The sequence below is a fragment of the Tarenaya hassleriana genome, unplaced genomic scaffold (genome assembly GCF_000463585.1).
Source record: "Tarenaya hassleriana unplaced genomic scaffold, ASM46358v1 Cleome27, whole genome shotgun sequence".
Lineage (NCBI taxonomy): Eukaryota > Viridiplantae > Streptophyta > Magnoliopsida > Brassicales > Cleomaceae > Tarenaya > Tarenaya hassleriana.
The window spans coordinates 1923927-1951731 of record NW_010965946.1 but is presented as its reverse complement, the minus strand read 5'-3'; the positions used below and the strand labels follow the sequence as shown (position 1 = coordinate 1951731).

The window sequence follows — 27805 nt, the reverse complement described above, 5'->3', positions numbered from 1 at the left end:
TTTGGACTTCCCCGGTCCTTTGGGAGATGTATCCGGTGAACTTCCGGATTATCAAAAAATAAAACATTTAATGCTTTAATTACTCTTATAGTTAACTGTGGATAATCAAATTAGTCATCCACTTATAAGCAGTGTTGTCCAATAGGCTTCGGTTCGACGTGTACAGCATAATGCCGACTAATCTCCTATTCAATAGCCACCGAGCGTAAACGCACTCGAAATTCATTTTATACTTAACATTACACGGAAAATAAATAACTTTATACATATTATTTACTGTGATTAATGCTGTTACATATAAACGTAATCGTTAATTACCGGTCCAGATTTTTATTTAACTTCAGTACTTACAACCATTAACCATAATTTTTTTTTTATTTGCACCCAGGTGTTTGACCAAATGCAATATAAAATAAATATAATGTGTTTGGTTTCTTATCCCAAAAGCCTAATCAAGTTTGCAAAGTCAACTATAATCGTGTTTAATTAAATATAAACAAGATTGTGGATGAATTAGTATATGTTTTTTTACGAAAGGGCCTGTTTGCTTATCTTTCCACTATAAAAGGTTCGTTCTTTCTTCTCTCTCTCCCTCGTCGATTACTCCCTCCTCTCTGTAGAAACTGTTGCCCTGTGAATGAAGCGGTATCAATGGCGAAGTCTTTGTCCAACGTTAAAAGCATGTCCCTTTGCATATACAACGCAATGGTTCGGTAAGCCATGTCTATTATGAAAACACTCCATTGGTATCGGTACGTTGTTAATAATATGAAAAGATGCATCGAAATGTAGAAAAATAAAATGCGGAAACATAATAAGACAAACGAAAATAAACGGAATTACTTTATTACTACATCTCTTCTTCTTCTTGTTTTACAATGAGAATAACTCATCTATTTATAAGAAACAACTATAAAATAATTAAAGAAAGAAATTTACAAAGAAATAATATATGATGGAAACAAATAAATTAAGAGATAATTGACACAATTATCATTATTTGTTAATTGATTTTGTGTCTTTAATTTCTCTCAATCATCCTCATAATCATTTCCAATCAATTTCAATCTTCTTAAATATATATTTGTTTCCTCATTTCAACATTCTCTCTCAAAATTGACTTAGAGATAATGCAAAAAGTCAATCTTGGAAAGAATACCTGAAATAATTCAAAAACTCGATGAGTAATTCATTGTTAATAAAATGATCCATAGATACCAATCAGGTTCTTGAGAGTTTTGATCCATCTTCAAATCAGTTCGCTTGATCTTGGAGCTTTTTGTGGCTTTGATTCCTTTTGTCATAGCACCTCGTTTGATTCTGGATTTTGCTTCACTTTAAACCACTTGGATATATGAATATTAAGAACTCAAAAATAATGAGAGTAGAAAATAAAAACTAAGAAAATATATAGATTAGATCGTAACGCTGCTCTGATACCATATTGAAAAATAAAATGCGGAAATTAAAAAGAGAGAATAGAAGAGAAAAATAAAATAAAGAACACTTTTATTACTACATCTTTTCTTCTTGAGAATAACTCATCTATTTATAAGAAATAAAATAATTAAAGAAAGAAATTTACAAAAAAATAATATATGATGTAAACAAATAAATTAAAAGATAATTGACACAATTATCATTATTTGTTAATTGATTTTGTGTCTTTAATTTCTCTCAATCATCCTCATAATCATTTCCAATCAATTTCAATCTTCTTAAATATATATTTGTTTCCTCATTTCAACACGAAATGTGATTGGATGGCAGGAGAGGATACAGGGCCGCAGCCAATGAGGCGGAGGCCAAAGCGGTGAGAGATGGGGAACGGAAGGGGACAAGAGGGAGCCGAGAGAAGCCGTCGTCATGGGCACCTGACCCAAAGACTGGATACTATCGACCCGATCCCTCCGCCAACGAGCTCGTCGATGCAGCCGAGCTTCGTGCCTCGCTCTTGAACCAGAAGCACCACTAGACTTCAATGTCCAATCCTCATTATGTTTGTGTTTAAAGATGATAAGATGCATAACTATATATGTGACATTTCATGTAAAGATAAAGATGGCCTTTTGTATTGATTCGATCGGTGGAATCTATACTTTGCATGATTCATCATCAAGATTCAAGACAGTACTTTTAAATAAAGAATGAGAATTTCACAGCTGTGATGCAAATATATATGTATACATAAATTCTGAAGCTTGAAATTGATTCTCAGCATCAAATCCCACCGATTGAAACTTTTCATCCAAACCCAAGAGAGATAAACAATTGATCCATCAGAATATGATCAGTTTCGAAGACGAAGCACAAGAAATTGTTGTTGTTTTAAGTTTTGGATGAACTCTGGGTAATACACAAGCATGCATCAGCTGCAATGGATCATTCGCTTTGGATGACGAATCAAATTAAATCGAAGAAACAAAGGGACTACGTCTCATCTTCCTTACTTGCGGGTCATCGCAGATCAATCCACACCCACACTGCGGACAAACGTAGAAATTATCGATCGGGAAACCCGCTGAGGCGATTCCGACGGAGAATTCCAGATCGTCGCCGTTCCTGGTGACCTCGACGATGTTCAGCCACAGGAACAGAACCTTCACGCTCACGCCGCTCAGATTCGTGAGCCTGTTGTTCGAGATTTGGCCGCTGATGGAGGATTTGTACCGGAGTTGGTACGATCCTTCCAGAGAGAAACTGCAGGAATCATTCCAGAAAACGTGAAATCTCCCGGTGGATTTGTCCAGATCATAGCGGATCACGCCTTTAGGGAGAACCCCCACCGGAAAGTTATAGCTCTGTAGGAGATCGTACGCTGTCCGTATATCGCCGGATACGACCGGTGATGAGATCGCCGGCGATATAGAGGAAAAGAACGAGAAGAAGAAGACGGCGGTGGCGGTGACAAAGGATAACAGAGACATTTGTGCAAGCCGTTCTACGAGGAAGACGATTTTTTTTTGTACTTGCGGGGAAATGATGTAGGCAAATTAGGGTTAAAACGACGGCGTTTCTCGATCCATTATTTTCCCAATATGCTGTAATTACTAAAAAAAAGTAAATCATCAAACCGATCATATCTTTAGACGGTGTCGTTTAGAGATCAATGAAACACAGCTGATTCAACGGTGGATTATATCTTTTAGGTTCCACGTGTATGATCACGATCATGTACAGATGGACTATCTTACACTCGCATGCACCCGATAATAGCCCGGGTACATCCTAAAAACCCTAATTCGTCTTACATTAGCTTCTTCAGCAGTCGAAGGCCCGAGCCGCTTCGCCAGTCCCTGCAACAATGGTTTGCCTCTTGGCCTACGCTCAAACCCTAGGAGTCTCCATTTCCGTTCTCATGGTCTTGATCTTCTTCCTTTCGTCTCATTCTGTCCCTTCTGTTTCCGTGTACTTTCTCAGGGTATCGATTTGAAGGCCGGAGGTAAGAGCAAGAAGACGAAGCGCACTGCGCCTAAGTCCGATGATGTCTATCTCAAGCTCCTCGTCAAGGTATACTTGTGTTGCTGCCTTACATTTCTTAATGTCTCTCCGGATTTGGTCCATTGTTGCTGCTACCTGTGATGTCTTAAATCTTCATTATTTTTGCTCCTCCATTTTTGTATGCTCATGATCTGCGTCTTTTGGTTTGGTTGTTTTGCAATGATGATTAGCTATATCGGTTCCTAGTGAGGAGAACTGGAAGCAAGTTCAATGCTGTGATTCTTAAGCGCTTGTTCATGAGTAAAGTGAACAAGCCGCCATTGTCTCTCTCTCGTTTGATCCGCTACATGCAGGGAAAGGTACTTCATTTTGTTGCTTCATAAGGTGTTATTAGGTTCTGTTGATACTGGGAAACTTGTAGACTCAGTGTTGTTGTTTTCTTCCTGGTTTGACCGAATAGGAGGACCAGATTGGTGTTATTGTTGGCACTGTGACTGATGATGCAAGAGTGTATGAAGTCCCAGCTCTTAAGATCACGGCACTGAGATTCACGGAGAGGGCGAGGGCCAGGATCGAGAAAGCTGGTGGGGAGTGTCTCACATTTGATCAGCTGGCTCTTCGTGCACCTCTTGGCCAGAACACGGTATGCCTAACATATCCTATGTACTTTCTTAATCAATGCATTTCAATGTAGCAAGGTTTACTTTATTTGTTTACTGTCTGTAACGATCATATTAACATGATCTCAGCTTAGTTATCTAATAGAAACCGGAAACTTGTTAGCTATACAGCAGAATTTTTTTTAATCTACTTGTATTGGAAAATATGGTAGGGAACATAATATTGGCTTTAGAAACGATGCAGATCTTGCCCTGACTTAACTTATATGGGGCTGTATACTTTTTACTCTGTATTCCGGCGATAAGATTGAGTCTGATAGGTCGTAGATTGCAAGCTTCTTTTTGTGTTAGACAGTCTGTGCTCTGCACTATTTGTTCGTTTGGCCGATTTTGTTAGTTTCCTGGTGATGACTTACGGTTATGGTGGAACGATGCAGGTTCTACTGAGAGGCCCTAAGAATGCACGTGAAGCTGTGAAGCACTTTGGTCCCGCTCCTGGTGTTCCTCACAGCCACACCAAACCGTACGTCCGATCAAAGGGCAGAAAGTTTGAGAGAGCTCGAGGTAGGAGAAAGAGCCGAGGATTCAAGGTTTAAGCCCACCAATCTGCCAAAGCAGCTAGTAACTCCCTGTTCTTTTTTTACTGTAAGTCACTTTGTGTCATCTTTGTCCGAAAAGACCTGCGTTTATTTTGCTTGCAAGCTTTCGACTTTTTCAGCCGTTGTTGAATTACACTGCATGCTATTGCTCTTATCCTATATGATGTCGACTTTGAACCCTTTTCCCTCGAGGTATCGCTTTCTTGTTTCCAATCATCTGTGTGGATTAAGCTCAGTGATTATGTGATGCTTTCTTTCTCCATGTGTATCTGTCAATGGCTTTATTCTATCCATTAGAACTCTTTACCTCTCTCACGACATTTCCAAAAAAACTCGTGTTTCTTTGGTTTCATATATTCATGAAACCCAGAAACAGGAAATCCTTTTTTTTTTTTTTCATCTACCCCTTTTCGCCCAACTCTTTGAATTTCTTCTTCAATGTTATGAACATAACCCTTTCGCTTTTATCCACTTAATGGATAAATCCGTCAAAGGGCAAAATAAAGTTATGTCTGATTGGTATATTGATATTTATATTCAGGGTAAAACCCCTAAAAAACCTCCAACTTGCAAAAATATATACAAATAAACCTTCAATTTGAAAAACTGTCATTCAATTTCCGAACTTGTAATTTGTCACTGAATAAAATATCGAACTTGCAAATTATTGTTCTAATAAACCTTTGACCAGTTTGACCACAATTTCAAACGATCAGAAATCCACGTATTGACGGATTGCTGATGTCATTTTTTAAATTAAAATTGATAACGTGTATTGGGTGACATCAGCAATCCGTTAATATGTAGATTTTCGATCGCCTGAAATTGTGGTCAAACCGGTCAAAGGTTTATTAGAGCAATAATTTGCAAGTTCGAGGTTTTATTCAGTGACAAGTTACAAGTTCGGGGATTGAATGATAGTTTTTCAAGTTGAAGGTTTATTTGTATATATTTTTTGCAAGTTGGAGGTTTTTTAGGGGTTTTACCCTTATATTCAGTAGTCTTTACTGGACCAATCTATGGGGGGTATTGCTGTGTATACACACATACGTCGACATACATATGGATGGGTCGTGAGGGGAGATCAAAGTCTTCGATTGTCAAAAGTATGAAAGCGTAATTGTCAACTTGTATAAAGTATGCTATTCTCAGATTCGGCGCACGGAATCAGGAGGAATTTCTACCATGGTGTTGAATGTTTTGACCCATGTTCCAACCTTATCCTATATACATCTCTTTCTATCCAATTTTCGATTAATAATATATTATCTAATTGAAATTCCTCCTCTATTTGTCTTCGATTAGATTGGTGATTCCCACGTTTGGATTTCGTGGTGGTTTTATTGATGATTGAAACATGTTTAGAGGATAACTTTAAAAAAAAAAAAATTCATGTTCATTGAGGATTGAGGAAAATGAAAAGGTATCTAACTCTCTTATCATATTTACCAAGTTATATGCGGATATACTTGTGCAATGAAAGAGCATATGGAGATATGTGGAGGCACGCTGTGTTTACCTTGCCGCTCCACTATGTTTTTACTATACTAATACATGAAATTAGATTGCACCTCCCAATTAGTATTTATAAAAATTTAAAAAGAGATATAGAGTTGGATAAAGATGACAAACAAAGAAAGTTTTGTAAAAAAACAATTAGTAGAAAAATTATAGTAATTCACCCTTTTTCGGGCAACGTATATATAATTCCTTTTAGTGATATAATAAAATGGAAAAAATAACATATTTTATGATATATTATATAACGCGTCCCAATTTAATAAGGTTAAAAACTGGATCTGTAGAGTTTAAAATCGCAGTTTGCATATAAATAGGGAAGGGGTTTTAATCGAATAGAAACAGCACGCTGGTTTGGAAACTTCCGATCCACTTTCCTCCTCTTCATAGAACCCATCCCTTCGTCTTTATCATCTCTACGATTTCGGAATTATCCATCTCCCTCTCTCTAGAACTATGAACACGACCGACCAAAGCAGCAAACCGATTCGTGGCAGTGTCAACCACAGCTACGCCCTCAATGGAAGGATCATGCTTTCCTCCGTGATCGTCCTCTTCGTCGCCCTCATTCTGATCCTCTGCTTCCACAGCTATGCCAGGTGGCTTTTCCGGCGAGAGAACCGCCGTATCCGCCGCCGCGTCAGGGCCGACCTCCGCTCCCTTTACGCACGCGACCCGGCTCTCGCCCCCTCCTTCGCCCCTCTCGACCCGGCCGTGCTCAACAAAATTCCGGTATTCGTCTACGCGCTGCCGAAGAACACCGACGCGCCGCCTTTGGAGTGCTCCGTCTGCTTGTCGGAGTTCGAGGAGAACGACGAGGGTCGAGTCCTGCCCAAATGCGGCCACGCCTTCCACGTGGACTGCATCGACACGTGGTTCCGTTCGCGTTCGACTTGCCCGCTCTGCAGGGCGGGGATTCAACCCAGCAACCCCGAACAGTCCCCCTCCGAGATCACCGAACCGACCGCCCTAGTTTGCGCACCGGTTAAGCAGAGCGAAAATTCTGAAACCGGCCGTTCGTCTTCACCGGAATCATCCTCCTCGTCTTCGCCGGTGGTATTTCCGCCGGAGAGGTGCCCGAGGCAACCGATCGAGCTGGTCGGTATAGTCGTTGAGATGCCCAAGGGAATTTGACGGTCCCAATACCGTTTTAGCCGGTTAAAATGGGTCCGAAATTCCGGGTAACCGGGTTCCATCCTTGAAGAAAAGGTTACGGAGCATTCAAATTTTCATCTTTTTTTAATGAGAATTAAAAACCGAGAACCCGATACCGAAGAATCCACCGCCCGGAATCTGGGGAAGGGGGAAAGAAGACAAACCGGGACAAGATCACGACACGTGGAATTTTGGACGGTCCACGCGGCCGTCAGTGGGGAACTTTGGATCTTCGTTTATAAATACGAAACGACGTCGTTTGATAGGGTCGGTGGCTCGTTCGTTTGTAGTCTCTTTGGGTCGGTTTCTCTGTTTTTTAACTTGTAACCGAATTAATGAATTGTAAATTAATTAAGGCGTTAGGAGTTTTTAAAATTCAAAAACAAAAAAAAACAATATTCAAGTTTTTACAAAATTACTTTTTCTAAAAATTTGGAAAGCCATTTTAGTGAAAAAATCAATGAAAAACCAAAAGCTATTTTTTTTGAGTTTTCAAATATTATAAAATTTAAAAACCAAAAACCAAAAACTAAAAACCAAAATTCAAAAACTAAAACCAAAAAACCAAAATAAAAATCAACTCCGCTTAAGTTTATCGAATGTGGTTTGATAATGGGCTGACTTTCCACTCGGAGCCACGTAGACGAAGTGACGTGGAGTCAGACTTTCGGTGGACCGACCGACCAACTCGCGTGCAATGCGTATGGGAGCAACGCCATAGAAAGTTTGATTTCCATTATTGGGATATTTGAATAATAATTTGTTTTTTAGAAAGAAAACTAAAAAAACTATTATAGAAAAAGGAGCCTTGCATGGCACAAGCAACACTTTCAAATTTTGAAAAGGTTAGTCTTGCACGTCTATTCAACGATATTGATTTGTGGGGACGAATAACACAAATCCCCACATATATACATTTTTTTTGGTGAAACCCCACATATATACATATATATATACACACACACACACCACACATATATACAAGGGTGTACAATAGTGTATGTGTATAAATAATTATTTCACTGACCATGTTTTAATGGTAATTATATGATATATTTTGATAAAAGTTGGTAATAATCCAATGGTGTGGAATCCTATTTTATGTTGATAAAAAATGGTGACTTGTTCAACAGTTATCGTATCACTCGGATCATAGTATATGTTACGAGCTCGTCGCTGAATGCATGCAGGCTTCATTGATGCTTGAGGCCCGACAATACGCCCATAATAATCGAATAAAAATGTTATTTTTTTTCTCATAATTAAAATATTATGATCCAGAGGATTTTGAGATTTATGAAACCTTTAATAATTAGAACTTTATTTGTAATTCAGATAAAATTGAACCTATTTTAACGACTCTCTCTGACGGTTTATGAGATTTAGGAAATGTATTCGTATACATACCCATATAAAAGATTTTCATTACATCTTTTACGCTGTTTTTAATTAAAAAACATCATTAATAATAATAATAATTTAAAAAGAAACTTTAACTCGATACGTATGTTGCAAAGTTCATTTCTTTTTTCTTCGATCTTAGTAGCCGTTGGGGATGGATTTGTCATGCGTTTCCTCGAGAGCGAAAACGAAAGGGCCGACAGTGAAGAGCTTGAACGGAGGGCTGTGGCCGGAGAGGAGGAGTCGATAGGAAGAGAGAATGGATCCACTGACACCGCGGTTGATCTCTGTCGGAACCTCGCAGCCATCGAGCGGAGACAGCTCCAAGAACGATCTGCACTCTTTCACCTTCACCTCCTCCCTCACTTCCGACGGTGACAGCGTCACCATGAAATATCCCTTTTCGTCTGTCGCTTGGCTCAGCACCGTCACCTCCTCCGCCTCGTATCCGTACTTGTCCCTTGTCTCGCACGTTACCCTCGCCACCGCTCCTGCATATCCAACCCCCATACTTATATATATATATATTCATGCTGGATTTCCCGTTTTCGGGTTGGTTTGTACATTTGTGTTTTGGTTGAGGCGGATCATCTTGTGTATAAACTAGTTTTTTTTCACACGAATGTGGTAAATAATTATACAAAATTAGTGATAATTTGGTTGGACGTTGGATCATTAGCTTATAAAATGGGATTTTTACAAAAATACACCTTGAATGGGGTTGAGCTTAGACCCTCGCTTGCAGTAGATTATACCCTGAACGCCGATCATCGTCGTAAGGAGATCTCCTCCGCCTCCCTCTGTGTCGTGGGCTAAGGCGGCTGACGACAAGAGAAGCACCGCATATACGGCGGCGGAGAAAAGTGGAGATATTGGAGCCATTTTTTGTCCCTCGTTTCGGTATTGGAGAAAAATGGAACTGGATAAATGGTTAATGTCGGATATGTTTTTGTTGAATAATAAGAAATAGCAGTTATGATGGGAATGAGTGGTTAATTATATAGGAATATTTGTAACCAGATCTAATCATAGAGGAAGGTAAGGGGAATGACTTGGTCGCACGTTGTGGGATCATCATGCATGCACCAAAAAGGAGCGACGCATCTATTAATAATCCAACCCTAATTTTTTAAAACAGCGGTTACATTATTAGGGTATATCATCAAATATCATGATGTTAGTGTTACGTGAATGATTCACTTAGTTGTTTCGTTTTAAAACTTTTCATAATATATATATATACATATATATATATATATATATATTATATATAGATAGATTATTAGTGAAAAGATTGCAGCCCATTGTAATTGGACGGGCTGGTCTTAGTGTATACCGTAGATGTCCAATTCTACTCAAGTTTTTCTTACATGGGCCCTGTAAGTCCATTTGCGTCTCTTTGTTTCTTTCTTTTAATGCTATATGTTACTCGACCATACCACCCTGGATTCATAGCTTTTCGATCATAAAATTCTGGAAAATGAGATTAAAAATAACTATCCACAAAACAAAATACATGTTTAGTTGGAGTATATATATTCGGTGCGAGAATCATATATATATATATATATATATATATATGAAAACGTTACGAGTATCCGACAAACAGGAAAAAATTTGGCCAAGTTTTTGTCTTTGTTAACGCATGCCACAGGCCAAATCAACCTCAACAAATATATAGGATCAAAAAGAAGAACAGACAAAACCAAAAAATCAAATCAATATCTAGTGTCCTGGTTTGGGAGCCACGTGGCCGGAGAAGAAGAAAGGTCCGACGGTGTAGAGCTTCAAGTTCTTGTCGGGGAGAATCTTGAAGTCCGAAGACAGAGGAGTTCCCGCAATGCCCTTGTTGACGTTGGTCGGAATCTTGCAGGCGGAGAGAGGAGAGCTCTCGAGCTTCACTCTGCAAGCCTTGACATTCTTCACCATGTCGGTCAGTCCGTACGGTACGAAGTAGAAGTAACCTTTCGTATCGGTCGGGCTGCTCGATACCACGATCAAAGCCTCCGGTTTACCGTATGAGTTCAGCAACGGACACACCACCTTCACTCTGGCTCCTGTTACATTATATATTTTCCAAAATAATTGTTATAATATATATTTCAATGGTTTGGTGGTGTATCCCATGAGATAATCTTATATATGGAGCATTGAGATTAGGATCCAATATTCCTAATTAATGATCAAATATATTATTTTTTTAAAAAAAAAAAATCGTATCCATGGATAGAGACAATATGAGATGAAGTTTTAATGAATGAAAAGACGTACCTTGAATGGGGTAGCCTGCTTTGCACAAGACGACGCCGTCGATGGCAATGTTGATGTTGGAAGGAGCCTTTGGAGTGTAAGTGGAGGGTGGCTTGGTCGTGGGTTTGGGCTCGTAGTATTCGGCGGGGGCAACAGCCGCCAAGGCCACGACGACTATGAAGAAGGAACCGGCGGCGCGTGTGGTACACATTCCGACCTATACGCTAACTTTCTTCGGTTTTGCTTTCTGGATTGGTAATATATACAAGAAGACAATGGAAATATATTTAAATAATTTTTGGGTGGAAAAAATAATTTAAAAAATAAACTTATCTTATATGGATCTTAAACTGAATTGGGGTGCACGATTTCATCGAGTCAAACAGTAATGGGCTTGATGAATTCGAGGGGTCATGCACTTTAATAATATTGGATTATATAAATAGGATGGTGATGGCTTTGGAAGAAGTCCAATAGATTTGAACTGGCGACTGATATAGATTTTGAACGAGTTATTTACCGCAGATACGTATATGGGCGAAACTATACTGATTGATGTATTTATGTGATAAATGTTTAATACACACGTCATAATTAACGCGGTTTCACGTACGGTCTTAAACCATGATATACTTTAGCCTATACAACACACATTTTGGCACGTGTTTTATCACTGCAAACATATGTTAGTGTATATATATTTGCGATCTGTATTGTATCTTCAGCGGTTAGATTTCTAACATTAACTGCCGAATATGTTTATTTTTATTCAAATCGTGTAAGCCCCCATCCCCGTTGGTAGGATGACAACCCTCCCTACACAAGGTCAGGGGTTCGATTCCTCCTGGTGTCAAACTCCCTCTGAACCGGTCAACTTCGACTAGTTTAATTATCTGCTCGGCGTGGCTTACTGGGCTGTTACGTTGAGCCGTTGGATTTACCGCCCGTGATACCGTGCCACTGGTCCGGCCCTTTGGGCTGCGAGGCGTTTGCGGAATCTGACCCGAAGGATCGAGAGCGGATTCCCATCGTTTAAAAAAAAAAACGTGTAAAATCTGTTCCAAGAATTTGTTAAAAAGTTTTCACGTAAAACGCATTTCTTTCCGGATTCAATGTGGTATTCATAGTTGTACTTTTTATTATGTTTTGATCAAATACTATGCAATGATGGATAGTGAATTGGATTTGATTATATCATTAAATATGGAATTTTTTTTATAGTCGTTTGTGTGAACACGAAAATAATGCCAAATCACGAACCCAGAAGGTGAGTTTAGTGCTTATACATACATACATATATATATATATGATATTGTTATTAACGTAATAAAGATGTGTGAATAAGAGAGGAATTGCTTCAAACAAATACATAGAATTTGTCATTACATTAACAAAAACCGGTAAGGCGCCTTTTGTTGGATGCACAACCGATTCGAAAACCATCATAAAAAGGAATACCAAACAACTCGTAGAACGAACAAATCAGAAGAAATTCCAAAGAAACGAGGCGGGCGAGGCATTATATAAGTAATGGTGACCCATTTGCAAATCAAGCAAGAAGAAGCAGAGCTCTAGTACTTGGGCTGAGGAGCCTGAGAACCGGTGAAGAAGAAAGGCCCGACACTGTAGAGGTTCAAGTGCTTGTCGGGGAATGCGCGGTACTGGTAGAGAGAGAGAGGAACTCCGGTCAAACCCTTGTTCACGTTGGTCGGATTCTTGCAAGTGGCGACCGGAGAACTGTGGAGCTTCACTTTGCAGAGAGCAATGTCCTTCACTGCATCGGTCACCGTCAAGTAGAAGTAGCCCTTCTCGTTGCTCGGGTTGCTGTATATCACCAAACCCTCCTTCTGTTTTCCGTACGAGTCCATCTCCGTGCACACCAGCTTTGCCTTTGCTCCTGCCATTGTATCCGATACATTAATATTTGGGTCAACATATATAGATATAGATATAGATATAGATATAGATACATGTCTAGCTACAAAATGAATTAATGGAATTTAAACACCAAAGTTTTCTTGGAAAGAAAATTAAACCCGTATAAACATGAACCAAACGGATGTTTAACGAAAAAAACTACATGCAAATATATATATATATATAGGCAAACACATGCATTAAGGACCACGCGTAACAGATTGAATGGTCGTCACCTTTGATTGGGTAGGTGTTGTAGCCATGCTTGCACAAGATAACTCCATCAATGGCGACGGTAATCTTGACTTTAGGCACGTAGGGCTTCACGGGAGGAGAGTAAACGTAGGGTTTTGGAGCATCCTCCGACGGCGGAACATAAGTGGTCGGAGGCTTTGTCTCGGGCTTTGGCTTGTAAACCGGCGGCGGGAGCGTCGGCTTGGTAACCGGGGGCGTGTAGACCGGCGGCGTGTAAACCGGGTGCGGGAGGGTCGGCTTCTTCACCGGAGGCGTGTAAGCCGGGTGCGGGAGAGTGGGTTTGTGAACCGGTGGAGTGTAAACCGGAGAGGGAGTGGTGTCGGGGTGGTAAACCGGAGGGGATTGAGGGGTGTAGTAATCAGCGGCGGCAATGGCGGCCAGAGAGAGGAGGATGCAGACGGCGAAGGAGGCTCTTGTGACTGCCATTGCTTCGCTTCTAACTCGCTTTTCTTCTTCCTTTGTCTCTCTTCTCTTGCAATGGATGACGAAGCAGTTTTGTGAAATCGGGATTTTATAAGAATATTTTCGGAATTTTAAACTGAAAAATATTATCATTTTTTTTTCCATAACGTCACAATAACAGCGAGTTCCAACGTGGAGATGAGAAAGTATTTGGAGACTAGACTGCACGATCCATTAACATGTTTTCCACTAAGGTTTTTTTTATTTAATATTTTTTTGTGGCAAAATCGATGGCTATTATTGGCATTGAGATTCGGATACGCATTTACTAAATATAGATTGGGCTTCAAAAAGCCCAAAACATAATCTAAAACGGGCCTGAGTCCTACTGTAGGCGTTTCATACCACGTGACGGGTATTTGTCAGATATTTGTTTCGGATAAGAATATGACACGTGACGGGTATGTACATATATTTTTTTTTTTATAAATTGGAAACCCCGCCTACTACCCTTCGGACGCCCTGACCGAGTAAACCCAAACTCACACGCACAAGTCTGCAATACACGCGTGAAAGGTAAATCAGTCGTAACTGACAGACGATAGGTGAATGGGTAATGAGTCGAATCCCCAACCTCTCGGTATGTTGACCATGCTCTTTGCCAACTCCTTGCCAACTCACTAAAGGTTTTTCCCACACGTATGTATGCATATACGTATCTCTCGAGTCTTTACGTATTTTAACCGCATTATAAAATTGACAAAAGTCGATATACTCAATAATTTATTACAAAACATGCAATATGAAATAATCTAATTTAACCGAATAAAAAAATGATAAGGTGATTAATGTTGTCGTCCACGAGTTTGCCCATATTCGATGTGCGGTCGTAAACAAAGGCAGAGCTATATGTCTATATGTATCTATTAATTAAATCACATTAAAGGGATCTGACATTAATTAATTTATCAAATGAGCATGTGTTCAAATCAAACCAATATTCGCAAAATGAAATTTATTATTATATATAACTTTTTTTTTTCTGTTAAAAAGCGTGGGATGTGGAGGGGAGAAGGTAAAGAACAATTATAAATTTTAAATTGTAATTAAAAATATTACTGAAACAGAGGATGGAATATTTATGACGTCAGAGGGACGTCTCTGACCATCACCCCTACAAAAGCTTGATATATAAAGGGGTCTTTCCCTTGTCCCATTCTTCTTCGTTCAAATATTTCATCGTCTTCACCGTAAAACCTTAAACACTTCAGAGCCCTTTTTGTCTAATTATCCAAGAAGAGTTCAAAGCTATACTTTGATTCATCAGCTTGAGAGGTTAACGAAGAAAATGTGTGGGGGTGCCATCATCTCTGATTTCATCATCCGCAACCGCGGTCAAAGCGTCTCCGCCGCCGATATCTGGCCAAACTCGTTCTTCGCTAAGATTAACGGCGGCCAGTTCGATCCCGATCCCGCTCGACTCGGGGAAAGTGGACGTGTCTCCCTCAAGAGGAGTCAACCCGTCTCAGGTATTATCCCTATGTCCCGTCGTTTTCAGATAATTTTTTCCCGTCTTTCTCCGGGTTCGGGGTTTCTTAGTGGGGGGTTTCATCGAACAGGTGGTGGGCAAGAGGCAGCGGAGAAACCAAAGAGGCAGAGGAAGAATCTGTACAGAGGGATAAGGCAGAGGCCGTGGGGCAAATGGGCTGCCGAGATTCGAGATCCGAGAAAAGGTGTCCGCGTGTGGCTCGGAACCTTCAACACGGCCGAAGAAGCTGCTCGAGCCTACGACCGTGAAGCCATCAAAATCCGTGGCAAGAAGGCCAAAGTCAATTTCCCTAACGATGACACCCATTTCACCATCAACCACCGCAAAAATGGCCAACCTTGTCACTTGAATCCACCCCCAAATTCGAACCCGATCCCAAACCGGAACTATCATCCGGTTGCAGATTCCAGTAGCACAAGTTTCGGGTTCGGCAACGGGCTGAACCAGATCCCGGTTGCCGACAGCTGCAACACGAATCCGGTTCAAAGTGGGGTGCACTCTGATTCTGCAGCGGAGGAGAATTCTGGGTCGAATTCAGCATGCGAGCCAGCGAACTCGTATTCTCCACCGGCGATCAACGGCGGCGAGACGAAGGCTAAAGAGGAGAAAAACGAGGTACAAAGGTTGTCGGAGGAGCTAATGGCGTACGAGGATTACATGAAATTCTATCAGATTCCGTATCTCGAGGGCCAATCCTCGACGGCGACGGACGCGTCTGCGCAAGTGAGCGTCGTCGGAAATCTCTGGAACTTTGAGGACGCCATGGCCGCGTCCCCCGTCGCCTCGGGCTCCGCTTAATGGTGTCGTCGATTCGTGGACTCAGTTCCGTTTATTTTTCATTTATGTGTTTTTCCGTTTTGTATTAATATTTCGGACGAGATTTTAGGGATGTGCAGAATTTGTCGGTTGGTCATATAATTGTTAATGTAAACTTCGGATTTTCATGTTTAATCATATTTACAAATATCGACTGTAATTTCCTCAGTATTTATTCCAGTTTTAAGTGCGATTTTCATATCTTAATTCCCCCTGGTTTGACTTTATTAGTTGTATTTTGTCTGTAGCACAATATAACACGTAAAACACACACACGTTACACGTACACATACATAATGGTAAGTTTGGTGAAATCGCTGGCTGAGACAAATCCAAGCGGCGAGACGCGGCGTTCGGGAGAAACTGCGGCGGCGGTATCTGTGGGCGCTCACAATGGAATAAACGACACGTGTACCATCTTATTCTCTTGCTTTCTTCGGTCGCACTTCAAGTGCGGTGACACGTCATCTCCTCGGCCAAGGCACCGTTATTCTCTGCACGTCACCCTGAATTAATTATCACTTTAATTATATTAAACTTTTTTTTTTTTATTATTGCCATATTCACATTTTGTTATACGTATGTATTTTTACTAATAAATATTTAATGGTAGATTCCATGTTATAGTTTTTTACTATTCGAAAGGGATAGATACATTTTTTGCCGTATATATACGATTTCTAATTAAAATAAAAGATTTAATCGATGTAAATCCGAGGCACGTAGACTAAAAAAAAATATAGGCATCTATGTTGTGGGCCTTGATATTTTCTTCTTGACATTCATGACTACTAATGTAAAAATCTTACTAACTAAAATGCATATCATTTGTGGCCCATTTAAAGCCCAACACGATGGCCTGAAGAATCAGAAACCCTAGCGCTAAAATCCTGGAAGAAGACGTATATATCTAAGCTGTGGCCACATTTGGCCTTCTTTTTGCCTTAGCGGCTGCTCACCGGTGGAAGGGAAGGAGCGAAGATGGTGTCGCTGAAGCTCCAGAAGCGTCTCGCCGCAAGCGTGCTCAAGTGCGGGAAGGGGAAAGTTTGGCTCGATCCTAATGAAGTCAGCGAAATCTCCATGGCCAATTCCCGTACGTTCTTCGATCGGTTCGATTTTCTCAGATTTCGTTCCTGTTTCTTCATCCTGATGATGATCGAATAGTTTATCGTTTATCCGATGAGTTTCACAATCGGTAGGAATCTTCTCCGTGTCGGAATGACATTTTAAAGTTTGTCTTGATACTCTCTCTATCTTAAACCCGAGCTTAAGCTCGTGCCGAGTTGTCTCTGCTTGTTGATGTATGCTTTGGTATCGGTTTTTGTGTAGGCTTATCGGTCTTATTTGAGTTGGAGTTGTCTATGTAGGATTTGTTTATTTCTACTTTAAAATTGGAGATCAAGATGCACATTAAGGAGTTTGATCTGTCTTTGGATCATCATTTTATAGGGTAGAGGATCATCATTTTGTCTGAAGATTATTGGCAATAGTCTATTTTTATTAGGCGTGCTCTGCTGTGTGAAATTATGGTGGTTTGAATTATGATACTCTTTGAGGTGTCTTTATTTTGTCCTCTATAGTGTTTGTGAAATGGATTTTATTACCGTCATTTTCCAGGCCAGAACATTAGGAAGCTTGTCAAGGATGGTTTCATCATCAGGAAGCCAACTAAGATCCACTCTCGCTCTCGGGCGCGTCGTATGAAGGAGGCCAAAAGAAAGGGGCGTCACTCTGGATATGGTAATTTTTTCAAAGATTGTTCCGAGTTCATTCGTCACTTTAGATCCTCGAATTCGGTCGATGTAATATTCAGTCTTGAGTTTTTTTTGGGCTAAATGGAACTGTTTCTTCATCTGTTAAGGTAAGAGAAAGGGTACGAGAGAGGCAAGGCTCCCCACAAAGATTTTGTGGATGAGGAGAATGCGTGTGCTGAGACGTTTGCTCCGCAAGTACAGGGAGGCAAAGAAGATTGACAAGCACATGTATCACGACATGTACATGAAAGTGAAGGGTAATGTCTTCAAGAACAAGCGTGTTCTGATGGAGAGTATCCACAAATCTAAGGCCGAGAAGGCAAGAGAGAAGACCTTGTCTGACCAGTTTGAGGCCAAGAGGGCGAAAAACAAGGCTAGCAGAGAGAGGAAGATTGCCCGGCGGGAGGAGCGCCTTGCTATGGTACGGCCACCCCTTCTCTGATCCGACCAAACCATCCGTACCTTGACTATTGATCAAACTTCCTTTGCAAAACATCTTTTAACATTGCATGGCTTTGCTTTGTTTTCTATTAGGGTCCAGCAGGAGACAAGGCTATGGCTGCAGCTCAAGCAGCTGCTGCCCAAACAACAGAGTAAGTTCATTTAATCCGGTGTTAGTTGAGATTGATTGTACGGATTTCAGTTGTGTTTGTAAAAACCTTGTGTTGTTCCTGGGATTTGCAGACCATCGAAGAAGTCCAAGAAGTGAAGAGAGTTTCTCGTGTCCTGATATCCCTCCTTTTTTTGCTGCTGTTTCCTAATTTTTTTTGTCTTGCTGTTGTTTCGTTGGTTGATCTTCCTAATCTAAGTTTTAGTTGTTCGTGGAGTGTTTCTTGAAAACTCAGTTTAGTTATATATAAACTTTTACGTTAAAACGTTTCAAATCCTGTCGCAGCCCTTTGACTTCATTGGATGGTGAACCTATCCTTGCCCCTTTTGTTGGCGTATTGTACAATGTATGTAAACGGGTCGATCGTTGTAAACTTATATTCACCTGAAAACACTTATTAAGGTATAATATTCGGATTGTCCAATCATGGTGACAATACAACCCTTGTCCTGTCAATCGGATTAGTTATTTACAACAACAACAAAACCATAAGTTGCGTAAAAACACTACCAGTCCCAAGGTTCCGAGTGCTTCCCGTTTCATTTGCGTATGAGCTCACTTACTCACCGTACCGTTACGTAGTTAAATAAGGTCTTTTCCAGACGGAGGTTTCGTAAAAGAAGTCTCTGTATATCTCAGATCACCAGTTCAACTGCCTGCTCTGAGATTTGACGGCCAGGCGGAGTGCGGGTGAATTGGTCGGAGGAGCGTTGCATACTCCGAGCCTGATGATGAAGGAAGTCGTGCATCCTTTCTCCAGCCCCTCGCTCTCTATCCATATGTGTCCTCCCATTAGCCCCGCGAATCTGGAAATAAAGGATAACACCCTCCTTTTATCCCAACATACGATCATGTTTGGTTTGTTGTACTGATGATATTATTATTTAAGAAAAGGAGTCTCACCGCTTGCAGAGGGCGAGTCCCAGCCCTCCACCAGCTTGGTTTCTGTGTGATCCTGTATGTGGCTGCACAAACTTTGTGAACAGATAGGGTATATCTTGCGGGTGTATACCACACCCTGTATCCTTCACCTGTCAAAGAAACCATTTTTCATATCTTCAGTTTCTATGACGATGACGTTGATGATGATGGTGCATGTATATGTAATATAAATATGTGTGGTGGCTACACCTGTACGCATAAATAGAAGTGGTTGTCACTTGGGACTGGATAGAATTCTGGGGATTGCCAATCTCTCAAGGACTCCGGTTTCAAGATAGAAGCTACGATGGAGACATATCCATCCTTGGTGAATTTCACGGCGTTTCCCATTATATTAAGAATTGTTTGCATCAGGCGTTTCTCATCTCCAACTGCATAAACTGGTAAGTCGGCCGACAGAATCAAATTTGTTGAAAGTTTCTTCACTGACGCGATGGGCTTTATTAGAGAGATTACCTGTGAAATACAACATGTCCGGGTTATTCATTCTTACGGCTATATGATAAGACACAGACACACAAAACATTACCGTCTCGTGGTAAGCATGGTATTGTCATGTGCATATATATATGGGAAAGGGTTGATTTCGTTACCTCTCCAAAGACCCCCTGGAGATTGAATGGTTCATTTTCCAAAACTAAGCTCCCGTCTTCTAGTCTGGAAAGATCCAGAACGTCACTGATGAGAGTGGCCACAAGGTTGCTATTTTTCAGTATTGTCTCGATCATGACTCTTTGCTCTGGGGACAGCTCAGTCTCCATGAGAAGTGACGACAGCGAGATAATGGCATGCATTGGAGTCCTCATCTCGTGATTCATGACAGCTAGGAAATCATTCCGAGCATGTACAGCCATCTCCGCCTCTTGACGAGCCTTATCTAAAGCAAAATTTTGCTCCATTAGCTGGTCCCGAGCGTGCATTGATTCCTCCAGAATTGCAGCATGTGAGAGAGCCACAGCCACCTGTATATAGAGAGGAAATGGGTGATTAAGAGTTGAAGTATATTTTAGAGGAAAGATTTAAACACAAAGAAATGTCAAGTGAAATCCAGAAAAAAAAAAAAAGAGGCTAAAATGCAACTTGGTGTTAACGGGAGGAGTCTTGTGTGAAAACATGAACGGACCTGATCTGCCACGACTTCAACAAGGTCCAATTCATGATCTCGCCATTTTCTAACACCATCTGCGGGGAGAATCAGGACCATGACAGCATAACCTTTTCCAGAGAGATCAGACCAATCACTGACTTGGAAATTTGAGAGATGCAAAAGAGGTACACGAACAGCAACAACCTCCGGTGGAGTGTATCTCCCAATAAGAGGTCCAATTTTAGCCAAAGGACACGTATGAGGTATATGCATTGCCTGAGCGCTATTAAAAAGTTCGTTGATTATCGGAAGACTTATAGGAACACTGGCCCCTACTTGTATTTTGTAGTTCAACGTGTGGGAAAGCTGCATATTCAGACCACTTTGAGACGGCATCCATAATGCACATTCCTCCAGGTCAAGAGTTCTACCGAGCTCGATAAGTGTGGTTCTGAGAATAGTGTGTCTGTCAAGGGTGCTTCTGATTTCATGAGTCAGCATCCTTACGTGCCTCCCTGTCTCCTCTTGGGTTAGAATAAGGCCCATTTCTCTGTCAAGCTCGTCCGCTTTTCTTTTCAGAAATGATTCCCGTATCTTGACGCTCAAAAGATCAGGGATTATGTGAACAAGCATCAATGCTGTAGCACATGACACGATTGCACACGAAACTTTTGCGATAGTCATCACAACTGCAACAGCTTTGGAGTGCATGAAAAACATCCATAGATTTATGAAGTGGGTCGCGCCACAAAGGATAATGAAAGCGCCAAACTGCATGAGCACCCACCTGTAAGGGAAAAAAGCGGATTTCTGCACAAAATATATAAGCTCCAGAGGAATGGAGAAGTATGCAACAGCAATCAGCACATCCGAGATGTACTGATATCTAACTAAGAGTTCATCCTGGTGCCCTTGTGTGTCAAAACAATCACAGGACTCCATCGGCAGAGAACAGCCCCTGCTATCCTGGTAAAATGGCAAAGAAACATCACTCCGGTGTAAATATCGAGAAATTGCAATAAGAGTGGAGGATAAAGCGTCATAAAACACGTTCAACAAATCTGTGTTGCAGGCTTGCAGCTGAGAACATACGGCAAACTCATGATTGTTCACTTGTATCATTTTGTTATCATCTGGAAGTAATTTTTGAATTCAAGAGAATACAGTCTTCAAGACAACTACAGTACCAAATAGACCAAAGCTTCACCGCGCAAGTGATTCTTCTCTAAATTTACTGGTATAACTTGACCTACCAGACGGAATATGATTTACTGCCACGAATCTGGCAATAAGCGTTCAAGATCATATAAGACGAAAAGGAAAACCAATACAACTATGCGAATCATCCAAATCGAAACAAATTATCTACGTTTCTTCCGCGTTAAACGATGCCTACAAAATCGACGCTGATCCCGTATAACCAAGCCAAATCGATCAAAGAAAACGCCGAGGCACGAAGATCGAGCCTCCAGTTCGTTTCGAAAGAATATCGAGTGATACTGCGGCAAAAACTAAATCTGCGGTCCCATAAAAGAAAATCAAATCTCCCGAACTTCCGCAGGTTCGAATCGCAAATGCAAATCGAATTCAAGCAAGAAGAGGAAGATAAAGATGAAGACGAACACGGAAGTAACGAAGAAGAGAAGACGAACCTCAGCAGCCGGAGAGGGACAAACTTCCTTTTCCTGCAGCGGAAGCTCTTTCAGAGATACTTTTGGCTGAAGTTCATGAAAAAGTAGAGACCGGCAGTGAAAATTAGAAGCGAGACGAGAGAGACTATATAAAAAGTGTCACGGAGGAGGAGTGACACGTGCGGAAGGCTGACGTGTTCTAGGTTCACACGTGCGGAGAATAGACGACGTGTCAGTTATTCATTGGATGTTACTTGGGCAAATCGATGTATTTGATAGGCCATCCCTGACATCGATCGATGTTAAAACGATCTTATTATATACGAACGGATATTTCCAAAGTTATTTATAAAATGATTTTAAAAAATAACGAGGAAACGATCTGAGGATGGATGGATATAGACACAAACTCATCTCGTGAAATTTAAATGATAATAATAAATAACAAAGAAATATTGACCATTAGTTCGGGAAAGTGAAAAAGATTTGGGGGGAGATGCAATGAATTGGACCGCGAAAAGTATTGGGGAGAGATGCATGTTTCTTTCTTTTTTCGAGCAACTGCCCCACAAAAATAAAATAAAATAAAATAAAAATAGAAAGTGGTGAGATTTGTTGGACCCAACCAATAAAAAGTAATCAAATTATATAATTATAATATACCCCCTATTGGTTCCTAAGATAATGCTTTGATAGTTACAAATCTGGAGCCTAATTTATATATAAAAAAATTAAGAAAATAAAATTATACAAAATCTCACAATGTTCTCTTCTTCCGACGAAAACGATGGCGAAGTTTGAGCTTCAGCTCTCAAAGCCTCGCTTTCGTACAGAGTCTCTGCCTTTGCCGCCCATGAACGGTCTGGCTTCCTTCAGACAATGCAACACCTCTACTTGGAGAAGGGCACATCCAAACACGGCCACCCTGTCTAATTCATCAGTCACTGGTTTGGTGTGAGAAGGAAGCTCCCATAAATGAGGGCCGAGACTCGGAACCACACATGTCCTCCATGGCTGAGTAATAAGGTCTAGGGTCCTAGAACGGTGCGGAGAGAGCCCGCGTGTCTGACCAGCCATTCTTGTCTGACTCTCGTGTGGTTATCAGAGAGCTCAAAGCACTGCAATGCACTCGCTAACGTCAGAGCCTCGCTGCTTGGATTGGAAAACCGGTTACGGGCAATCTTTGTCTTCTCTATTATCTCCTTTCTCTGGTGTTTCAAGGTTTGATCTTCGTCTGGATCGTTTTTCTCGTTCCTCTCCTTCGAATTGCATGATGAAGGGGTTTTGCAAGGTTAAAAGCAGCCACTACCGCGACTGCGTACCTGAGAATGAGATTGACCCAGGACCGGGAGTAACTTTTGATCTCTCTGGATAACTGTGAGAAGCATTCTCGAGTGGCGAGGGCTCATCGTGTAGTCGGCCATAGCTCTTCCCAACTGTGTTATGTTTCCATTGCTGTCTAGAGCTTCTAGGGCCGTAATGGCCAATGACAGAAAATTCTCAACCTGCTGCATAGAGGGAACATAAGAAGATTCGAATGAGCAAGTTTCTGTCCCAATACAAAAGAAAGATTTATGCTAAAGACCAAAGCAGGAATTATACATCTGAGGGATAAATTAAATTCAAGAAATTTTTGAGGAGCCGATTTACCTTCTTAATGCCCATGGATTTCAGCAGAAGAACAACACCAACAGGCATTTTGGTGATTCCAGGAGGGGAAAACTCCTGGAATATATTATTGAACACGGCAGATGAATAGAGGTGATAACAATGGCCAAGCTGATAAGTGTCCCACATTGGAAAATGAGAGGGATTTGGGCCAATATATAAGTAAGGGTCAAACCTCCACTCTTAAGCTAGCTTTTGTGGTGGAGTTAGGACCTAAACCTTATTAATTGGTATCAGAGCCTAACTCTCTACTTTCCGGTGGGCCTTTGACGGGCCGTTCTCCTGCGGACATGCGGTCGACTCGGTGGTTGTGGGACGGTCGGGAGAGGAACGGTCGGGAGAGGAACGATCAGGAGAGGAACGGTCGGGGATGGACCGAGAAGCCGCCAGTGATCGAGAAGCCGCCATCGACCGAGAAGCCGCCAGCGACCAGATTTGCCCCAGCGCCGTGGACGTCGCTGTCTAAAGGGGGCGGTATTGATAAGTGTCCCACATTGGAAAATGAGAGGGATTTGGGCCAATATATAAGTAAGGGTCAAACCTCCACTCTTAAGCTAGCTTTTGTGGTGGAGTTAGGACCTAAACCTTATTAAAAGCCCTGTTCTTCTGCTCGTCGACTCGCTGACGTTTAGCTAATCCACTGTATCTCATACATTTCAATACCAGTGGCGGTATCAACCACATACTTTATACCGGGAATGGTCAATGAAGTTTCCGAAACATTAGTTGCCACAACCTGTTTCACCCCAAATAATAACTGTGGGATGATAGATAATAGCTTCCATTATCTCCTGTTCCATCATCACTAACGGAAGATCTTTCCTCTTCTCTTCAACTTCGGCTGGTCTCAAAACATGGACTGTACACCTGGGCAAGCACCAGGCCCCTGAACAGAAAATTCTGTAGGAAGGCTATTCTTTTCAGCATCTACATCTTCATGACCTGCCCCATCCTGTTTCATGTCAAACCTATTAGCCATCAGATAGGAACATGCATCATGAGGGATATAAATTCAACCCTTATCAGAACTTGATTGCATAATCTCGATTTAAGTAAGAGTTGAGAAAGATCAAATTCCAGAAGCTAGGACAAACCATTCTTTTTGTAGCCTTTTTCGTCACCAAGAGGTGATGTCTCAGCGAACATTTTCGCTTCAAGCCCGTCTTCTGAACCGAGTTCATGAGCATGAACCAGCTCCTTAGTCACACATGAAGAACCCGAGAATGCATTTGGCATCTCTGTATGCTCTGATATCATCAGTCCCGTCATGCAAATGTCCTGAGCTTCATTTTTCTTGTGAGATTCATCACCATGTGGGGCAGTGAGACCAACCTTAGAGGATTGCATTGTTCTCCGTCGTTTTTCCAACTTAATTTCCGCCTGAATCGAGACAGCAATAACATTCTCTTCCTATGACTTCTGAAGATCGCGGAAGCAAGTGTGCGTCCTCATTCCTCAGTGATTTTGTATTTCCTGTATATATATAAATACCGGTTTCAAATAACAAAGTTATATAAGACAGCATTCGATAAAAAAAAAACCATAATGATAAGCGTTGTGACACACTCTAACATCTCAGGGCTTTTCGCAAACAGAATTTTGTTCTTCTTCTCTTCCTGTGACAAATGCTAACGAGGTTCAACACGGGCAGGCAGGATAACAATAGGACCTCTAGTTTCCGTTTCTGGGATTTGCTCAATCTCGTATTTTCCTTTGAATCCAGCTGCTCGGCCACCGGCACAATTTAAACAAACAAAAAATCTAGTACTGTTCAACAGAGAAGAAAAGGAGAAAAACCCGAAAATTTGTTCCAGACTTTGCTTAAAGCACCTCTATAGTGCCTTTATTTTTCTCTTTCTTTTTCTTTGCAGGCAATGCTAGTAAACTGTTATCGTCACCCACCATGCTGCCACAATGACAAGCAAAGCAAAGAGTAGACTGATTGATTCAAAATTGAAGGAGCCGGTTTGTTTGCTATCCAAAAATGTCGTGGAAACCAAAGAAAGGAGCAGCTCCCCATACCTGAATGGCTCTTCAGTTCATGCAACTTTTCAAGACAGACCTCCATCAAGCAACTGCCCCAGAGGCTAGAAGGCTAAATCAGACATAACTGTATAAGAACAGCTAGATTCCGAGCGGAACAGATTGTGAAATCAAGCAAAGTGGAAACAAATTGGACAAGGACTAATACCCAGAAACCAGAAGAACTTTGGAATAACTGGGACATTGCATTAGAAAAGCTACACCCGCAATCAGAAATTCAAGAAACTCTGGGGAAAGGAATGAAGAAAAGAAAATTGGGATAACAGGATCATAATAACAAAATCGTATTTCAGAAATAATCCAAAGCAGCCCACTCTCAGAATTTCAAGCATCAATCCAACGTGGGAATTCATAAGAGACAAGCTCAGAGAAAACGAGGCGAGCTATTTACTTGTCGGGATGGGCAAATTCTTCAGAAAACGAAACCCAACATCGGAAGCCAAAAGCAAAGAAAAGTTAAACCCTAGAACGAAGACGCATCACGGACAATAACCCATCAAATTGACATGTCGGCAAAGCACGGAGAGAATCGGAGTGGGGTACCTGGTGATTAGACCGGCAGCGGGGTCGAGGCGGGGAGAGGTTCTAACAGGTGAAAGCGCTTGGAGATCAGACAGTCTGAATTTTGAATCTTAGAACTAAACGGAACGGACAGAGGTGGAGTCGGGCTTTAAGGATTATAGGAGTCTCTAACGGGAACAGAGGTTTCTAGAAACATGATTCTCCTAGGTTTTGGGCGTGTTCTCCTTTTAAACCTAATATTTACATTTTTTTTAATCTACTTTCCAAACTTCTAACAATTAAGAATCGGATATTTACTTTCCAAATAACGTGTTCAAACCTTGCCTTAATGTATGACTATGTGTGTAATTTGTATACATATATAATAATGCTCCTCAACTTCCCTATCTCTCTCTTTTAAATTTGTATTGCTAACCTTGAAGATTTTGGAGATTAGGGTTTAGTCTACCACTAAACCTTTTTTTTTATAAAAGGCTGTATGACCTACCACTAAACTTATGGGAACTATTTCTTCTTTCTCTTCCTCTCCCTCGCCGAGATTCGAACACGACAGCCGTGGAATTATCTGCAACCCCACAAACCATCGAGCTACGAGAAGACGGCGACCTACCACTAAACTTAATTAGACAGATATTTGAATTATATATATAGCGTTTATAAGGTAACATCGATCGGCCATGGATGCGGAACAAGCTCTTGTCCTCCGAGAACCCTCCGCAACTCAAGTTTCAGACGAGTTTCCGGCGACTGTTAGGGTTCTCGTCGTCGACTCCGATTTAAACTCGTTGCTTGTCATGGAGAAGACAATGAAACAATACTCCTACCAAGGTAACTATTTTCTTTCTTTTTTTTTTTGTGGTGGAGGAGAGGCTGCATGGGATTTTAATGAACTTCAATGAATGTACTTATATGGAAATTAGGGTTTTTATTTTTTGTGTTTGGATGTTATATCTCATATATACAATGGTCACAACATCTATATATGTATGTATATGTTGTTTAAGTACTCTATATTACTCAGTAACTACACGTGATAACGCGGAAGAAGCACTCTCGTATATCAGAACGAGCAAAGATAAGTTAGACATGGTGATTTGGGATCTCCACATGCCTGGAACCGATGGACTGGAGGCTCTCACCACCACCATCGCATCTGACATGGACCTCCCCCTCATAAGTAAGCACATATATATATATATATGCCCACTTTATAATATGATAAATTCTTACCATAAAAATCGATGTCTTGATTTTATTTTGTGTTGCATATGTGGATCAGTTACGTCAAGGGACCTTGAAAAAGAGTCTGTGATGAAAGCTGTGAGGAAAGGGGCCTGTGACTATTTGCTGAAGCCCGTGAGCAAAGAGACCATTGCGGTAATATGGCAACACATTGTTCGCAAGAAGACCAAACCGGGTCTCGTCCGTACTGTTCCACGGTTAACCGACCGGACAGCTGAATTTCGAAACGATCCCAAGATTGATTTCGTAAGCAATGACGAAGAAAACAAACCACCGACGACGACGTCGACGTCGAAGAAACATCGGATGACGTGGACCAATGACCTTCACCGGAAGTTTCTAGAAGCTGTTAACCTAATCGGAATAGACAGTAATCAAATCTC

At 41.1% G+C, this 27805-nt stretch overlaps 11 protein-coding genes, 1 long non-coding RNA gene and 1 pseudogene across 12 annotated transcripts; 6 read left to right on the top strand and 7 right to left on the bottom strand.

Moving 5' to 3' along the window:
• The first annotated feature begins 581 nt into the window (after positions 1–581).
• Positions 582–2408, top strand: LOC104817485 (protein SENESCENCE-ASSOCIATED GENE 21, mitochondrial-like). Its single transcript, XM_010546696.1, has 2 exons — positions 582–713; positions 1771–2408. Exons 1-2 carry the CDS (start codon positions 652–654, stop codon positions 1973–1975), a joined length of 267 nt encoding a protein of 88 aa, XP_010544998.1. The 5' UTR covers positions 582–651; the 3' UTR covers positions 1976–2408.
• Positions 2263–2987, bottom strand: LOC104817486. Its single transcript, XM_010546697.2, has one exon. The coding sequence runs from the start codon at positions 2925–2927 to the stop codon at positions 2409–2411; it is 519 nt and encodes a 172-aa protein (XP_010544999.1). The 5' UTR covers positions 2928–2987; the 3' UTR covers positions 2263–2408.
• A 223-nt stretch (positions 2988–3210) lies between these two features.
• On the top strand, positions 3211–4876 carry LOC104817484 (60S ribosomal protein L18-2-like). Its single transcript, XM_010546695.1, has 5 exons — positions 3211–3307; positions 3421–3510; positions 3672–3800; positions 3902–4084; positions 4499–4876. The coding sequence occupies exons 1-5, from the start codon at positions 3305–3307 to the stop codon at positions 4655–4657; spliced, it is 564 nt and encodes a 187-aa protein (XP_010544997.1). The 5' UTR covers positions 3211–3304; the 3' UTR covers positions 4658–4876.
• A 1491-nt stretch (positions 4877–6367) lies between these two features.
• On the top strand, positions 6368–7686 carry LOC104817483 (RING-H2 finger protein ATL5-like). Its single transcript, XM_019202957.1, has one exon. It carries the CDS (start codon positions 6635–6637, stop codon positions 7310–7312), a length of 678 nt encoding a protein of 225 aa, XP_019058502.1. The 5' UTR covers positions 6368–6634; the 3' UTR covers positions 7313–7686.
• A 1014-nt stretch (positions 7687–8700) lies between these two features.
• On the bottom strand, positions 8701–9682 carry LOC104817482 (proline-rich protein 1). The gene is made up of 2 exons (XM_010546694.2): positions 9445–9682; positions 8701–9225 (listed from the first exon to the last, which is right to left on the bottom strand). Exons 1-2 carry the CDS (start codon positions 9614–9616, stop codon positions 8873–8875), a joined length of 525 nt encoding a protein of 174 aa, XP_010544996.1. The 5' UTR covers positions 9617–9682; the 3' UTR covers positions 8701–8872.
• Positions 9683–10365: 683 nt separating this feature from the next.
• Positions 10366–11195, bottom strand: LOC104817481 (proline-rich protein 3). The gene is made up of 2 exons (XM_010546693.1): positions 11006–11195; positions 10366–10791 (listed from the first exon to the last, which is right to left on the bottom strand). The coding sequence occupies exons 1-2, from the start codon at positions 11193–11195 to the stop codon at positions 10460–10462; spliced, it is 522 nt and encodes a 173-aa protein (XP_010544995.1). The 3' UTR covers positions 10366–10459.
• Positions 11196–12325: 1130 nt separating this feature from the next.
• LOC104817480 (proline-rich protein 3-like) lies at positions 12326–13623 on the bottom strand. Its single transcript, XM_010546691.1, has 2 exons — positions 13138–13623; positions 12326–12881 (listed from the first exon to the last, which is right to left on the bottom strand). The coding sequence occupies exons 1-2, from the start codon at positions 13580–13582 to the stop codon at positions 12556–12558; spliced, it is 771 nt and encodes a 256-aa protein (XP_010544993.1). The 5' UTR covers positions 13583–13623; the 3' UTR covers positions 12326–12555.
• A 1051-nt stretch (positions 13624–14674) lies between these two features.
• LOC104817479 (ethylene-responsive transcription factor ERF071-like) lies at positions 14675–16075 on the top strand. The gene is made up of 2 exons (XM_010546690.2): positions 14675–15087; positions 15178–16075. Exons 1-2 carry the CDS (start codon positions 14907–14909, stop codon positions 15903–15905), a joined length of 909 nt encoding a protein of 302 aa, XP_010544992.1. The 5' UTR covers positions 14675–14906; the 3' UTR covers positions 15906–16075.
• A 777-nt stretch (positions 16076–16852) lies between these two features.
• Positions 16853–18564, top strand: LOC104817478 (60S ribosomal protein L19-1-like). Its single transcript, XM_010546689.1, has 5 exons — positions 16853–17016; positions 17541–17663; positions 17785–18098; positions 18212–18270; positions 18362–18564. The coding sequence occupies exons 1-5, from the start codon at positions 16905–16907 to the stop codon at positions 18384–18386; spliced, it is 633 nt and encodes a 210-aa protein (XP_010544991.1). The 5' UTR covers positions 16853–16904; the 3' UTR covers positions 18387–18564.
• Positions 18565–18638: 74 nt separating this feature from the next.
• Positions 18639–22157, bottom strand: LOC104817476 (ethylene response sensor 1). Its single transcript, XM_010546688.2, has 6 exons — positions 21969–22157; positions 20353–21282; positions 19823–20191; positions 19419–19685; positions 19191–19318; positions 18639–19093 (listed from the first exon to the last, which is right to left on the bottom strand). Exons 2-6 carry the CDS (start codon positions 21256–21258, stop codon positions 18928–18930), a joined length of 1836 nt encoding a protein of 611 aa, XP_010544990.1. The 5' UTR covers positions 21259–21282; positions 21969–22157; the 3' UTR covers positions 18639–18927.
• Positions 22158–22576: 419 nt separating this feature from the next.
• Positions 22577–24962, bottom strand: LOC104817619 (annotated as a pseudogene).
• Positions 24963–25180: 218 nt separating this feature from the next.
• LOC104817475 lies at positions 25181–26487 on the bottom strand. Its single transcript, XR_002024413.1, has 2 exons — positions 26202–26487; positions 25181–25710 (listed from the first exon to the last, which is right to left on the bottom strand). It is a non-coding gene; the product is annotated as an uncharacterized LOC104817475 (long non-coding RNA).
• Positions 26488–26857: 370 nt separating this feature from the next.
• Positions 26858–27745, top strand: LOC104817618 (putative two-component response regulator ARR19). The gene is made up of 4 exons (XM_010546869.1): positions 26858–27008; positions 27202–27357; positions 27460–27619; positions 27685–27745. Exons 1-4 carry the CDS (start codon positions 26858–26860, stop codon positions 27743–27745), a joined length of 528 nt encoding a protein of 175 aa, XP_010545171.1.
• The last annotated feature ends 60 nt before the right edge of the window (positions 27746–27805 follow it).